This window comes from Pediculus humanus, genomic scaffold (assembly GCF_000006295.1).
Source record: "Pediculus humanus corporis 1103172108302 genomic scaffold, whole genome shotgun sequence".
In the NCBI taxonomy this organism is placed as follows: domain Eukaryota; kingdom Metazoa; phylum Arthropoda; class Insecta; order Psocodea; family Pediculidae; genus Pediculus; species Pediculus humanus.
The window spans coordinates 773,226-789,628 of record NW_002987871.1 but is presented as its reverse complement, the minus strand read 5'-3'; the positions used below and the strand labels follow the sequence as shown (position 1 = coordinate 789,628).

Here is a 16,403-nt window from a genome sequence, read left to right as displayed (position 1 = left end):
CATTTAATTTTTTTTTTTTTTTTTTAAAGGGATGAATAATGAGAGAGAGAGAGAGAGAGAAAAAAAAGAGAGAGAGAAAACCCCTTAACACAATTTACAAACCCTCGGGTTCGTCGTTAGCAAAAACAAAATAAAATTAAAAACAAACAAACAAACAAAAATAATTCAAAAAAAAAAACTCACCCTGCGTGTACGGCTCTTTTTATGTTTACGTTATCCGTACGTCCATTATTATTATTATTATTATTTTGTGAATTCGCCGTCCAATTTTCCGTATAATTTTCCTGCACAATGACGGATTCGTTCATTCGCGACGGTGCTAAAATAAAACGAAAGAAAATAAGATTTTTTTTCTTAAAAAAAAAAAAAAAAACAAAACAACCGTCAGACAAACGTCACACCTCTGTTCTCTTCGTCACGCGTCACGTCGATCCTGTGCGAATCGTCACCGAAACTTTTCATATCGTCGCTCATTAAATAATTGTATTGATGTTGATCGATCCCTGGTTCCTCACCTGAAATCATTCGACCGTGTGTTAAATACCTTGTCACAAATACAAAACCGTCACAAGTGACGCACGAACAAATTATTCACGTTCGATTTAATGTAAATAAATAAATATTATCATTATCATTATCATTATCATTATTATTATTATTATTTATTCATTAATAATTGTTTTTGATTTTACAGGCCAACCCAATAAATTTTTTTTTTTATTACGTAAGCGAAACGTGTAAGAAAAAAAAAAAAAAAATTTTTTTTCTTTTATTGTTATGTTATCCCTCGGCTAATAATAATAATAATAATAATAATAATTTATGTACATAATTTTAGCGTATGAAAATGATTGTGATGATGACGTCGACGACGATAATGATGACGTCATGTTAAGGTTTCTTTAATTTTCGATGTGAGAGAGAAGGAAAAAGGCATTTTATGTACAGACCGATCATGCTATTTTTACGATAAACGATTACAACTGCTGTGAATGGTTGATTGATTGAATGAATGAATGAATGAATGATTTATTGAATGAATGAATGAATGAATGCAAAGCAAAACGTAAAACGATGTAATCGAAAAAGCAACAAAACCAAAAAAAAAAAAAAGCCAGTTAAAAAAAGAAAAAAGCTCGGGAGGTTTTAGGTGAGTTGGGGGGGGAAGGGAAGGGGGCGGTGGGCGAGCGGGGGGGGTAGAGGAGAAACAACCACGAATACGTTATTTGGAGAATAATAATAATAATTATAATAAAAGAAAAAAAAAATACGTTTTCAAATAAGCATCGTTAACGATTATTATTATTCAAACAAGACTTACGAGTGTATTTCATCTCCCCTTGATAATAAGGTAAGTATACATGTTGAGCATGAGTTGGTTTACCGAAAATATCTTCCTCGCCACCTGGCGGCAAGATAAAATAATAATAAATACAGCCGTAAGATTAAACGAAATACCAATCAAGATAACAAACAACAAACAACAACAACAAACACAAATATTTAAAAAAATTTTTTTTTTCCTTTTTTTTTCTTCTTTTTTCGAATCAAATCGATTCTTATCGATTTATTTTATCGATTAATGATAATGAGTGACGCATCATCGATTAATCGCAAAGAAAGAATTTTAGTTGGTGAAACTTACAAACATGACATATAAGGTGCATAAATGCGAAAATATTTATTCGAAATAATAATAACTTGTGTTTGTTTTTTTTTTAATTCACTCGAAAAAAAGGAAAAGAAGAAGAAAAATTAATAATAATAATAATAATAATTATGGAAAACTCACCGCATTCATCTTCCGAATCCGAAAGAAATGTTTCGTGCATGGCTTCCGGTGCGACGACTTTATATTTTTCTTCGATTGTCGTCGTCGTCGTTGTCGTTATCGTCGTTTCCGTCACGACTTTTAACGTTTCCACGACGGATATATATCCAAGTTTTTGAGCTATCGACAGCGGAGTTTGACCGTTCTAGAAAAAAAAATAATGATAATAATTTTCGTTTTACGTATTTCACGCCATTTTTTTTTTTTAAATTGTAGTAATTCATTTACTCACGTTTGTGGTAACGTTCGGTTTCGCTTTGTTTTCCAACAGCAAATTTATTATAAGGACGTGACCTTGTTGTGCCGCTTGATGAAGGGGAGTGTATCCGATGGCAGTGCTGCTGTTGACGTTGGCTCCCAAATTCAACAAATATCGTACCATGTTTATTTGTCCGAAATGACACGCGACGTGTAATGGCGTGTAACCAGCCTGACAATAATTTTTATTTTACAAAAAAAAAAAAAAAAAAATTCGATTTGTAAAAATGACGTTTGACGAACATTTTCAGACTTACCCTGGTGAGAGCGTCAACTTTCGCATTGTTTTTAACCAATATTTTGGCAACATCGACTTTATCTTCTTGAGCGCAAAGATGAAGAGGTACCAAACCGTTCTGAAATACGTTATTAAATTTACACGTGACCCACGTAATTTTTTTTTTCTTAAATTTTTTTACCTTTGCTTGATGATTAGGATCGGCGCCATTTTCCAATAGCAGCGAAGCCATGTCGACGTGTCCTTCTTGTGCCGCCAAATGAAGAGGAGTAAATCCTGCTTTGGATTCCGCGTTCGGTTTCGCACCGTATTCCAACAATGTCGACGCTATGTCCATTTGATTTTTTTTCACCGCTATGTGAAGTGGAGTATGTCCGTTTTTGGCAATCGCGTGAGGGGAAGCACCCTTGTCTAAAAGAAGCAGGGCGACGTTCTGATGATCGTAATGACTTGCCACGTGTAAGGGAGTAACTCCGTTCTGCCCAAAAAAAAAATATTTATGCATAATTTTAACTTGCGATTACTTTTTAACATCTGAGAGAAAACAAAACACTCGACGAACCTTTCCTTGTGCGTCTACATCGACATCTTTTTGCAACAACTGTTTAGCAACTTTTATATTCCCGTATTTGGCAGCCAAATGAAGAGGAGTGAAACCTTTTTTCGTTGTCGCGTTCAACGATGCACCATTTTCTAACAAAACAGCAGCAACCTTAAGAGAAATAAATTTTTAATTAAAATTTCTAAAACTGTACGAATCAATGACGTTTCTTAATAAATCATTAAGTACCTCGTCTTGTCCCTCCTTTGCTGCAATGTGTAGCGGAGTGTACAAATCTTTCGTCGGTGCATCTATGCTCGCCCCGTGTTGCAATAATAGCATGGCTATATCCGTGTTACCAAGTCTGGAAGCCACGTGTAAAGGTGTTTGTTCTTCCTTCGAGAATAATTTCATTTCACGTAAGTTAAACCATGGATTTATTATAGAAAAAAAATTAAGTAAATACAAAACTCACTCTAGCTTTCGCATCCACCATTGCATTATTTCTCAATAAAATTCTAATTATATCAGTTTGATTAGCTCTTGCGGCAAGGTGTAATGGAGTTTCTCCTCTTACCGTCGGTACATCCGGCGCAGCATTATTTTGTAATAAAAATATAACGATATTCATACATCCCATAAAACTGGCAACGTGTAATGGCGTCAATCCGGACTGTAAATTTTTATTTTTTTTTTTTTTTACTTTACAGAACGCATAATAATAAAATACGTTTTATAATTCAACCTCACCTCGGTGGTGGCTTCAATACTCGCTCCGTGTTTCAACAACAATTCCACGACTTTAAGCCTATTTTTTTTACAGGCGATGTGAAGAGGAGTAAAACCGTTCAAAGCTCTCGCATCCGGATCCGCTTTTCTATCCAGCAAAAGTTTAGCGACTCTTATGTGACCGCAATGAGCGGCAACGTGTAGAGCGGTGAGATAATCGACCGTCACTTCATCGACGGGAGCTTTATGATACAACAGTATTCTCGCAGCATCAACGTGATCTCCCTGAGATGCCATGTGTAAAGGTGCGAGACCATTCTGGAAGACGGGAAAAAAATTTTTTTAGTCCCCCCCCTTAAAAACAGGAAAAAAAAAAAAAAAAAAAACAATTCAAAATTCACTTTTGTTTTGCTTCTTATGGGTGCACCGTGTTCCAATAACAAATCGACGACTTGATCGTGTCCGGATCTGGCAGCGCAATGCAACGGTGTTAAACCATCTCTCGTTTTCGAATCGAGATTAGCTCCAGCAGCAATCAACATGGAAACCATGGATAATTTTCCCCATTTGGAAGCGACGTGAAGAGGAGTTATATTGTGCTGATTAACGAGAGAGAGAGAGAGAAAACAAAATGATTTTGATTGATATATATATGAAGGCCAACAAAAACCTAATTACCATTTACATTTTGAATAATTTATCATAGTCAGTGTCGCGTGAAGGGTGTGTAAACGTTAATATAACATATTAAAGGAAATGATGATTTCTTTCTTGTGTTCAACAACGACAACCATTTTTACAAAAAATTAACTAACAATTGTTATAAAATAATTTTTATTAAATTACTTACTTTTGCCGCAAAATTGACATCCGCACCCTTGGAATGTAGTAATTTAGCTATGTTGTCATTACCGTAGTGAGCCGCTATGTGAAGCGGAGTAAACCCGCTTTTTGACGTCACATCTGGGTCATGGTTATTCTGGAAAAGAAAAGAAAAGAAAAAAAAAAAAAATTAAAGTTGTACCATCATACCCACATTTCGACATTTTCCACGTTCCGATTTCTCTCTTTCGAATCTCGTAAAATTTCTGCTTCACGATGTGACGTCACACCCACCCCGTAGACGTTTGGGTAAATAAAAATAATAATAAAAACAAAATTTTTTTGTTTTTTTTTTTTTTTTTTTTTGTATATCGGAATGCAATAAAAATGCCGACGAGTTTAAAAGACGCATTTAAAGTATGGGAAGAAAAAACGAATGCAAACATATCGGAAGCGAAAGAAGTCATTTTGAGCTTTCAAAATCCACCGATAGAAAAACTCGACAATTCTCTATCAATACTCGTGCACTGTGAAAAATTATCTCTCTCGTCGAATTCCATTGAAAAAATAACCGGATTTAACAATTTGAAAAATTTAAAAATCCTTTCCCTGAGTAGAAACGTCATAAAAAGTTTTTCCGGTTTGGAACCTTTGGGTGACACTCTCGAACAACTTTGGATATCTTATAATTTGATTGATAAAATAAAAGGTTTGAATTCCTTTTTTTTTTGTTTTTCATAGACCCGTATCGATAAGGAAAGGTTCGAAAGGAATCAAACATTCGATTAAGACGAGAAAATGAATTAAAAGGCGTTACTGAATTTAACCGTCTGAAAAAAAAACTAACGCTTGAGATGTTGTTTGTTGTTGTTGTTGTTGTTGTTGTGTTTGTCGTCGTATCCATGCGAAACCAATCGCGGTTTTCTCCAGTTGAAATAATAATTTGTTTGTTGTTGTTGTTTCAGGCGTGAGCATTTTCAAAGCATTAAAAGTTCTTTACATGAGTAATAATTTGGTGAAAGATTGGTCGGAATTTCAAAAGCTACAAGAAATTCCACTTTTGGAAGATTTGGTTTTCTTGGGTAATCCACTCGTCGAACAATTAGACGAAGAATATTGGCGTAAAGAAGCGGCGAGAAGACTTCCGTCGCTTAAAAAACTCGACGGCGAACCCATAATAAGAGAATAATTTTCATATCGATCCATCGATCCATCGATCGATCGATCGATCGATCGATCGCGATTATCGATTTTTTCTTCTCGTTTTTTTTTTTTTTTTTTTTTTTTTTTGTAGTGTGTTTTTTAAATACCTGTAGGAGTAGAGCGGCCGCTTTACAATCGTCCTTTTTCGCTGCTATGTGAAGAGCAGGAAGTCGTACTTTTCCACGTGTGTCGTTTTCCAAAAGAACCGTCACGACTTTATCGTGTCCCTGCTGCATGGCAACAGCCAAAGGAGTGAATCCATCCTTTGAAAAAAAAAAAAAAAAAAAAGAAAAAAAAAATTATTCCTTTACACTTCGGCAAGGAGAGAGGGAGGGAGGGGGGTGATAACAAAGGAAAAATTCATACTTCGGTTGCCAAAGATTGACTGGCTCCTTTGCTCAATAAATATTTCACAACGCCATCGTGATTTTCTTGCGCCGCCATGTACAACGGCGTAAAACCATTTTGAGATTGCACGTTAACTTTTGCTCCTCGGTCGACTAATATTTTTACAACTTCTTCCTGTCCAGCTGAAAACCAAGAAGAAGAAGAACATAAAAAAATCAACGACAATAATAATAATAATAATAATAATAATTTTAAATTACTCCTTTTTCTTTTTCTTTAGCCAAATTGTTAATTCACGAAATTCCGTGACTTATCAAAACGTTGTTAAATTTACACACACGGCTCGACTTACCATTTAAAAAAAAAATATTTAACGACTATTTATCATCATTGTCCTCGATCCAACAATTTTTCTTTTTTTTTTTTTTGCGTGTGTGTGTGTGTGTGCGTAACCGAACGCATTGTCTAAAAATTTTAAAAAAACTTACCTAACGATGCTATGTGTAAAGACGTGCTTCCTTTCTTTGTTGCCGAATCTATGATAGCACCTCGTCTAATGAGTTCTTCGACGATATCAACGTGACCATCTTTTGCCGCCAAATGAAGAGCGTTCAATCCGTTCTATATAAAAAACGAAAACAATAGCAAAATTTTAACGGTTTTTCTTTTTGTTTGTTTCGCGATGCGTTTAAAGCGAAAGTTTTCTTTCATTAACAATATAATAATATAAAGAATTTTAAAAAAAATCTTTCCATTGTTTTTTTTTTTTTTGAAACAAACGTTTTAATCAAAGTCATAGAGTAAACAACAACGAAACAAAACAATTCAAAATTTAGGAGGTAATAATGGTAATGGGGGATTTAATTAAAAATAAAAGGCATTGGAAGGGGACCAAAAAAAAAAAAAGAAAATCCTTTTAAAAAAAAAGCAAAACAATGGAAAGAAAGAAAAAAAATCCCAAAACTGGAAACGACCCGAATGCATTTGTTCAAACCAAACCCACCAACCAAACCAAACAAAAAAAAAAAAAAAAACCCAAAAAAGCGAATTAAGATTGTCGCAATTTAAAAAAAAAAAAAAAAAAAAAATGCAATAATTTTATTTCCGTTTCCTTTATATTTTTTTCTATCCATCTCTCTCTTTCTCTCTCTTTCCCCCCCCCTCTCTCGCTCTTTCTTTCATCATTTTTTTTTTTTAAAACATGGGAATGTTTTTTCGGGGAGACTGAAAAGTATGATGTTTTTAATGATGGGTAATTTCATACCGAATTCACACCGAGGCGAAATCAACGTTAAAAAAAAAAAAAAAAAAACCATCTTCGCGCGCCATTTTTGGCCATTTCCGCCATTTTAGTTTTAACTCAAATTTCCAATTAAAAAATAAAATAATAATACGAGTGCGAATCATTTATTTTTAACGATCGAAACCCATTTCCATGAGGTTATTATTCCCGTGACTATCATTTCGAAAACCTTTTTAATCAATCAATCAATCACCTCCTTCTAAAAGTTCTATTTAAATAATAATAATAATAATAAAAATGAATTAGCCGATACGCCGGATGTGCTTGTACGAAACAATAACAACTCATTAACATTTCATAATGCACTTTTCACGAAACTATACCACTTTAGTCATCCAAACTTCGACCGGAACTTGACGTAACACATACATAATGATGATGATGATGGTACGCGATGATGTTACGATGGATAGTAAAAACGCGCGCGTAAAAAAAAAAAAATTTTTTTCGAAACGGGTAATGGAAAACTGACCGTAGTAAATGAAAACTAATCGGATTTCACGACGTATGAAAATTTTTTTTTTTTTTATTGCTCTCCTCGTCGTCGTCGTTATTATTATTATTATTATTATTTTCCTTTCATAATCATCATCATCATCATCATCATCATCATTATCGTCGTCGTCGTTCGTCAAACTTGATTTGTAAAAATTAGTCACGGATCAATAAAACCGAATCCGTATTAATATAACGATGATGATGATAACGAGGTTTTTCATTGTCATATGTTATACCGACGATAATATAATTGAAATCGTTTTCCCCCTTCCCTTCCCTCCCCCCTTTCCCCTCGATTCTTTCATATTCTATCGACGCGGCGTAATTCGGCATAAAATTTCCGCCGATTCTTTTTTTTTTTTTTTAATGGGATGTTATAACGTTTCGATAAAGATTAAAGTGGTTTGAAAGTAAAAAAAATTTTTTTTTTTTTACGAAAGAAAAGTAAAAAATAATAATAATAATAATAATAATAATAATAATAATAATAATGATAATAATATTTAATGAGAGCGAAACTAACGTCTACAACTTTTAATGATACTTTTTCTTTTTTTTTTTTTTTTCATACCATGTAATTAATATTTAAATATTTTTGGAAACCCCATTCGTTCGTTCGTTCGCTTTTAATTTTTAATTTTAATTTTTTTTTTTTAAGGTAATAAATCCGCACGTGGAAGCAGAAAGTAGAAAGAGAGAGAGAGAGAGACAGATGAGGCGAATTAATTTTTTTAAAAAGTAAAACCGTCCAAAAAAAAAAAAAAAAAGGGAAATTAATATTATTGACGTGGAAATTTTTTTTCTCTTTCCCTTCCCCCTCTCCTCTTCCCCTCAGTTTTTTAAAACATCCCCGTCATCGTTTCAACACTCTTCAAACTTTTAATTAATTAACAAGTTGAAAACGTGCGCACAACCAAACAACCGTAGAGAGAGAGAGAGAGAGAGAGAGAGAGAGAGACAAATCTAAAGAATTTGCCGTTGAAAAATATAAATCCACCGCGTAAAAATAGTATCGCGTAATTTGTTTTTATTCTTAAAATAAAACTTACGGCATTGCATGTGTTGACATCGACTCCGGAATTTAAAAATTCCAAAACTCTATCCAATTGTCCGGCTCTGGCAGCTCTCAAAAACGATGCTCCCGGATCGTTCTGAAAATACAAAGAAATGATAAATTTTTTTTAAAAAAAAGGTTACGTTCAACAAACAAACAAACAAACAAACAACAAACAACATGGCCGTGTACGATCCGTGAAAAAAACGAGTTCGAACACAATGGCATAGCAATAATAATTATTTATAACTTAAAAAAAAAACATGATCCCGCCATTTATAACTTTAATTTAATATGTCATAAAATATCTAAAAATAAAAAAAATTATAAAAAAAAAAAACCGGAAATTTTCAAATCTAAATATATTAGACTCAAGAATTCGAGAGAGAGAGAGAGAGAGAGAGAGAGAGAGAGAGAGGGGGGGGGAGAAAACGTGGAATTTTTTTTTGTTTTTTTTTTTTTCCAGCAATAAAAAAATCCAAATTTAATTTCAACCTGAATAACACCACCTTCCACCACGGTTTCGATATACCGAGTTCTGGAAAGTTTTGGAAATCGAGTAGCAGTAGAAGTAGGAGTAGTAGTAGGAGGAGGAGGAGGGAAGAGAGGAAAGAAGGGGGAAGATAGGTGTCGGGTTACTCACACATTCTTTTTGGAAAATAAAAAAATAATTCAAAACCGTTTGTTTAATTTTTTTTTTACGCTAAACTTGCCAGTTTAATTTTGTTTCAAAACTTTTTTTTTTTTATAAACAAACATAAAAATTTTAATTTTTTTTTTTTTTTTTCAATGTTAAACAAATTCGATTACTTTGACCGATTAATTTCCCGCATTAGAGGAGGTCATCGAGTTTTCACAAATAGGTGATGCGTGGAATGTATTTTTCCCATATATATCAACAAATTCTTATCAATTTTCCAATATCTCTCTCTCTCTCTCTCTCTTTTCTAACGAACCGTAAAAACCTTTCGTTAACTACAATTTCACACTCGAAATTTTTGTTTGGGGGGACGAAAAAAAAAATCCTAACCTTTATATCGAGTTCATTACCATCGTCTGCAAAAAATTTTTTTCTGCACAACCGAATCGTTATGATAATATATTACAAGTCTTAATCGTAGTCTTAGTCGTCATCTTGTTGTTGTGGTTGTTGCGGTTGTTATTCGTAACATAATTAATATTAAAATCCTTTTAATACGCGCGCGCACGCATAACACCCACGCTCGTTTCACAAAGTCACCTTAACGTCCAACCACAACACTACACTAAATATAATTTCTTATTAATTATTAATTCCTATTATTATTATTATTATTATTATTACTCAGTCTACCGTAGATGCGTTAATTAACAAAATCGCAACAAATGCCTTTCTTATAACTTTTTACATCGCCCTTAACAATCTGACACGCACAACAACACAACAATTTAAACATTTTCATAAACGTTTGTAACGGTTATAAGACAAACATTACGTTTTGTTTGTTATAATTAAATGTTTGTTTGTTTGCCGTTACAATTTGCAAAAAAGCAAAATACATATGCATACGATACGCCGCGTGAAAATTTTAATCAAAGCGTTATAATAATAATAATAATAAAATTAACGATCGTTTCCGTTGAAATAATACATTTAATAAAATCATCGTCGGCATCACAAATCGGTCTGCATTATTATTATTATTATTCGTCGTCACCGTCATCATCATCATTATAGTCGTCGTCGTCGTCGTCGTCGTCACTAAAAATAAATATATATATCCTATAATTAAAATTTCTCTTTCTCTTCGCTTTTTTTTTCTTAAGTACTCAAATGTCGCCCAACCTTCCTGTTCCTTCCTTCCTTCCTTCCTTTCAATTGTTAATAATTTTTAATTAATATTAATTCATCTTAAAGACTTTTCAAATAAATAAATAAAATTAGAAATGGGAATTAATAATTAATTAATTAAATCGTTCTATTTTCGGTATGTTGAATCATCGAAAAAACGATTTAAAAAAAAAAAAAATGAATTTTCATTTCATTCGATTCGATTCCATTCGATTCGATTCGATTATTGCCTTCTTTCGATTTAATATCAAATCAACAAACAAACAAACAAACAACAAAAATTGATATTTTGCCACTGAAACATACGCAAAATCCTGTTGGTTCCAGCATGTATGTGGAACCGTGGTGAGGAAATTTTTTTTTTCTTTTCTTTTCTTTTGTTTATATCAATGCAGGTGTTTTCCCCGCACCTTTACGAATGACCTTTTACGAATCAACCGCCCGCACATAATCCCTGAAATATTATGTAATCGCTAATAATAGATTTATTCGTGAATAAATGAACAATTTATATAATTCGATTATATGCATTGCCCGTGCGATATTCAAATCAAATTCAAAATTTTAATCGTAACTTCATCAAATTTTATTTCGATGGGAGACGAATCAGAAAACAAAATAATAATAATAATAATAAATCGAACGAATTTCCCATTGTAAAATTAAGAAAATTCTAGAACGTCATCCGCGGATATTAATTTCGAGTGTTTTTCCTTTTTTTAATTAAACAAATGATATGCAAAAAAAACAAACAAACAAACAAACACTCGAGGGCGTGGTTCGATCTATCTAAAAAATTAAAAATATTATCATTATTAATAGTTTCGCTCTTTTTAAAAAAAACAAAAAAAAAATTTACGCGAACGAAACTGATGACGACGACGACGACGACGACGACGATGATGATGATGACGACGATGATGATGATGATGATGATGGCGGTTTGAATAATAATAATAATAATAATAAATCATCGAAACGTTTTCTGAGCTGAAAAAATGAGGGAATTCTTTCCGTTTTTTTTTTTAATTAATTTTCGGGAGGGATTCCCCATCGAATGTCTTTCGCGTCGATTTGTCTTAATAGAAAAAAAAGTAATAATAATAATAATAATAATAACAACAACAACAACAACAACTACAACGACAAAATTGATCTCTTTTAATTATTATTTAGTGTCTATGGCAAATCGTTTTTTTTTTTGTTTGTTTTCGTCATTCGTAATGAATGGCAAATTTTCGGGTCATTACTTAAAAAGATTATCTTTTAAGTACGAGTTCAGAAATGTCAAAGGTCACAACAAATTATTAAAAATTAAATATATATATATATATTTGTTTAAAAAATCGCAATGAAAAAATTAAAAATCGTCTGCAAATTATTTCGCAACAAAAGTCTGGATTTAAAAAATTCTATGAATAATTTTAAAAAAAAAAATTTTTATAATTTTAACCTTTCGCCGAATGGATTTTCCACAATTTTAATTTAATCCCACTGCCGACCGATATCGTTTTAATATCATTTTATTTTTCCTTTGTATTAATAATAATAATAATAATAATGATGATGATAATAAAATGAAGAAAACGAAAATTTTTACAATGCAAATATAAACAAATTTAATAAGTTTAAAATAAAAGCGAGTAAAAATTATTCCGAGAGCGGTGCGTGACATTAAATTCTTTATAAAAAAAAAAAAAAAAAAAAAAACCCATTAAAAATGAATTTAGAAAAAAAATTATTCTCTTTCTTTTCTTTCTCTCTCTCTTTTTCTCTCTTTCTCTCTTTCTCTCTCTCTCTCTCTCTTTCTCTCTATTTTTTTCTCAGTCTTTCTCTCTTTTTCTCTCTCTTTCTCTCTATTTTTTTCTCAGTCTTTCTCTCTTTTTCTCTCTCTTTCTCTCTCTCTCTCTTTTTCTCTCTCTTTTTCTTTTTTTTTTTAAAAAAACCAAAAAAAAAAAACCATATTTAAAAAAAAATTTCAATTTTTCACAGTTTTAAATTATTAAATAATTTCATTACTCCCACACCGAGAAAAAAAGAGAAATAGAGAGAGAAAGAGAGATAAAGAAACCTAATAATAATAAATATTTTACCTTTTGAAAGTTCCCAGAAAAAAATAAAATAAAAAAAGTTTGATTAAAGTATATTAAAAAAAAAAAAAAACTGCGAAAATATTTCGCTTCGTCTGCGGCAGTGGCAGCAGCAGCAGCAGTAGCAGCAACAACAACACAAGATACGGAAAAGTTTACCTAAACAAAGAGAGAGAGAGAGAGAGAGAGAGAGACGTAAAAAGAAAAATGCGAAAAATTCAATTTCCCACAGTTTTTTTTTTTTAATTTTTTTGCATTTTCTTTTTTCTCTCTTTTCCTCTTTCATTCTCTCTACTCTCTCTCTCTCTCCCCTTAATTTTTTCCCGGTATCTTTTTTGATAAACTCCCCTTGGAAATTCACAACAGCAACAACAACAACAACGAAAAAAAAAAAATTTTCTTTGTTTTTCTTTAATGATGAATAATCAAAAAGAAATTAAAAAGAAATGAAAAATAGTTCAAAGTATTAATAATAATGATAAAACAAAAGGAGTAAGAGAGAAAGAGAGATAGGTAGATAGATAGATAGAGAGAGAGAGAGAGAGAGAGAGAGAGAGAAACCGTTTTTTGAATTTATGATTTTTTTTTATTAAAAAAAAAAATTTTTTTTAAACTCAATCGATTTTAATATAAAAAAATATTACGCAACCTTACAACGACCATCGATTTTTTTTTTAATTTTATTTTCCAAGCAGAAGACAACAACAACAACAACAACAAATAAAAAAAAACCCATCGAAAAAATTTCACGAAGTAAACAATGAGATTTTATCGTTTCGTCGACAAAAATCCCGTCGATCGTGAATAATCCTCGATAAATATTTAATAGATAATTCGATCGACCAATCCGAAGCTTTTTAAACAAAACTCTCGCTTCTCATTGGTCGATTACGGTGCCGTTCGATACACGCTTCATACGCAATTAAAAAATCATCTCGACGGATTCGAAATTTCCTTACGTACCTTCCATTTTTTCCATTCTCTCTCTCTCTCTCTCTCTCTCTCTCTCTCTCTCTCTCTCTCTCTCTCTCTCTCTCTCTCCATTTTTTTTTTTTTTTTCATTTCCGCTTCGTCAAATTTAATTAATAAAAAAAATTTTATTTTTATTACCGATAAAAGAAAATATTTCGCCATTTTTTTTTTTTTTTATTATTTTTGAATATAATACCTGACGTTAATAATTTAACACAGTGGGTGTTTTTTTTTAAGAAAATTGGCAACAAACACCGTCGTCGTCGTAAAACGTCGCCATTGTTCGATTTTTAAACTGCGCTGTTGGCAACAACGATGACAACAAAAAAAACAACAACAACAACAACCACAAAACACTCTCACGTGAAAAAAAACCACTTTATCATTAAAACAATTTATTAATAATAATAATAATAATAATAATTTACGACGGGGGAAAAACATTTTCGCCATTTATCACAACAACAAAATTCGCGGTTTATCTCAAAATTTGATGTTTTTCACATATATCTCACCGCATTTTACTACAAAATATTTTTTTCACCTATCATCATAATAATCATCATCATCATTATTATTATATGAAATATAAAAATAAATAATTTTTCCATCCGAAATTCATTTAAGTGACGTATTTAGCACTCACGTCCTCATTTTTCTCGTAATCTTTTTTTTTTTTTGTTTCCCCGGCCATATTTCGACGAGATTTAAATTTTTTAAATTATTAACAAATACAAACGGAACCGTTTGTAGCTGTTTTATTAAAAAAACTCGATCGAAAACAAACAAAAGATTTAAGACGGGAAAACAAAAAAAAAAAAAAAAAATTATCGGAAAACTTTTTCTATTCGAAAAAAAAGAATGCCATATTTTTTTCCTTTTTTAAGTTTTTCGATTTAAAGTTAAAAGTTAACCTTTCATAATCCAATTAAAAGATGCGTGTCGTGAAATTTAACGAAGAAGAAGAAATGGATAGGGGTAGTGAGATGGGGGGAAATGCAACAAGTCGAATGATTTTCAAAAAAACGAATTTTTTTTAAAAAATTTTTTCGATTGAAATTTTCATTTAATAAAAAAAAAAAAAAAAAAAAAAAAAAAAATCAAATTAAATTAATTTTGATGATTTTATCTGTGGCAAAAAAAAAACAAAAAAACAAAAAAAATGGCGAACGATATAGAAACCGACATTTTTTCTTTTTTTCATTATTTTTGAAAAAAAATGTAAAAAGAAAAGCGAAAAATAAAAAATAAAAAATAAAATAGAATAAGGGGAAAATCGCAAATACTTTCAAAATTGAATTTTTCCCAACCGTTTGAAAATAATTTTTTTGTTTTTCTCTTCTCAAAAACTCTACCCGATTTCTTACGCCATTAAAAAACAAAACAAAACAAAAAGCGCGTTCAGAAATCTTACAAAAAAAAGTGCGTTCAAAAATCTTAAAAAAAAAAAAAAAAAACAAAAACAAAAAGCGCGTTCAGAAATTTTTAAAAAAATTAAAAAAAAATTTTCCTCCGCGACGTTTGATAAAGAAAACAAACTAAAAATTTTAATTAATTTTCAAAAAGAAAATATGTCTCAGGTTATTATTATTATCATTATTATTATTATTATTATTATTATAGAGCAAATTCTATGACTATACACACACACACCACAAATTAATTTCGCCCCAACAAAAACAAAAATTTTCCTTTTTTTTTTTTTTTTCAAAATAAATGTCAGGTTTTATTACAAAGCAAAAAAAAAAAAGTACAAAACATTATACGCGAATAATTACATAAATCTCAGTTAGTTTTTAAAATAATCATCATTATCATCATCATCATCATCATTATTATTATTATTTAATTTTAACGTTATTATATCGACTTCCATAACCGTTACCTACTCAACTCGCATAAATATTACATTCTAATAAGAAACATTAAATGGCTCTATTTCTCTCTCTCTTTCTATCTCTCTCTTTCTCTCTTTCCCTCTCTCTTTCTCTTTCTCTCTCCCTCATTTTAATGGCAAGAAAATGATTTGAGTACGATGAGGACTAATTAGAGCGATAATAACGGAAAGCTTCCTGCCAAAAATAAAAATTAAAAGAACGGCAATTTTAGGTATCAAAATAACGAAAAAAAAAAACCGTTACAAACAAAATGTTTTCCTTTTTCATATATTTATAGGAACGAACCAAGACGTTCGTAATAAAACTAAAAATGAAATATCAGATGGAAAAAAAAAAAAAAAAAAAAAAAAAAAATGGCATCCGCTAAAGATATTTTTTTCATCATCATCATCATTCCGCCGTCTGAATATATTTCGAATTTAATTAAATTTTTCTAGTTTTTTTTTCTTTTTTGGAGGGAGGAAGGGAGAGAGGGGCGGGGATTCTTTTAAATAAATTCAAGGATACGTTGGGGTTGCATGTGAAGCGACGGGGACGGGGGAGGAGGAAAAGGAAGAGAGAGAGAAAAAATAATAATAATAAATTTTCTACAACTTTTTAATTTTCCTCCCCCATTTTTTCATTCATTCATCCTTCCTTCCATTCATTTATTCATTCATTCATTCATTCGTTCATTCATTCGTTTCTCAAACTTTCAACTTTTCGGGAAAATTCATTCAAAGTCACGACGGAGAGAATTAAAGAAAAAAGAAAAACGGATAACGTTTTATCAACGCATATCAAACCG

The 16,403-nt window shown here is 31.3% G+C and overlaps 3 protein-coding genes across 3 annotated transcripts; 1 reads left to right on the top strand and 2 right to left on the bottom strand.

Annotated features, from left to right (window-relative positions):
• Positions 1-179: 179 nt before the first annotated feature.
• On the bottom strand, positions 180-4,635 carry Phum_PHUM570530 (ankyrin repeat domain-containing protein, putative; the record flags this gene model as incomplete). The annotated part of the gene is made up of 13 exons (XM_002432084.1): positions 180-319; positions 402-515; positions 1,793-1,976; positions 2,064-2,261; positions 2,347-2,445; positions 2,509-2,805; positions 2,890-3,039; positions 3,118-3,264; positions 3,344-3,541; positions 3,619-3,915; positions 3,999-4,196; positions 4,448-4,576; positions 4,630-4,635. 13 exons carry the CDS (start codon positions 4,633-4,635, stop codon positions 180-182), a joined length of 2,157 nt encoding a protein of 718 aa, XP_002432129.1.
• Positions 4,636-4,806: 171 nt separating this feature from the next.
• Phum_PHUM570520 (dynein light chain, putative) lies at positions 4,807-5,608 on the top strand (the record flags this gene model as incomplete). The annotated part of the gene is made up of 2 exons (XM_002432083.1): positions 4,807-5,128; positions 5,385-5,608. 2 exons carry the CDS (start codon positions 4,807-4,809, stop codon positions 5,606-5,608), a joined length of 546 nt encoding a protein of 181 aa, XP_002432128.1.
• A 113-nt stretch (positions 5,609-5,721) lies between these two features.
• On the bottom strand, positions 5,722-9,053 carry Phum_PHUM570510 (DNA-binding protein RFXANK, putative; the record flags this gene model as incomplete). Its single annotated transcript, XM_002432082.1, has 6 exons — positions 5,722-5,729; positions 5,756-5,885; positions 5,989-6,152; positions 6,459-6,591; positions 8,821-8,922; positions 9,006-9,053. 6 exons carry the CDS (start codon positions 9,051-9,053, stop codon positions 5,722-5,724), a joined length of 585 nt encoding a protein of 194 aa, XP_002432127.1.
• Positions 9,054-16,403: the final 7,350 nt, after the last annotated feature.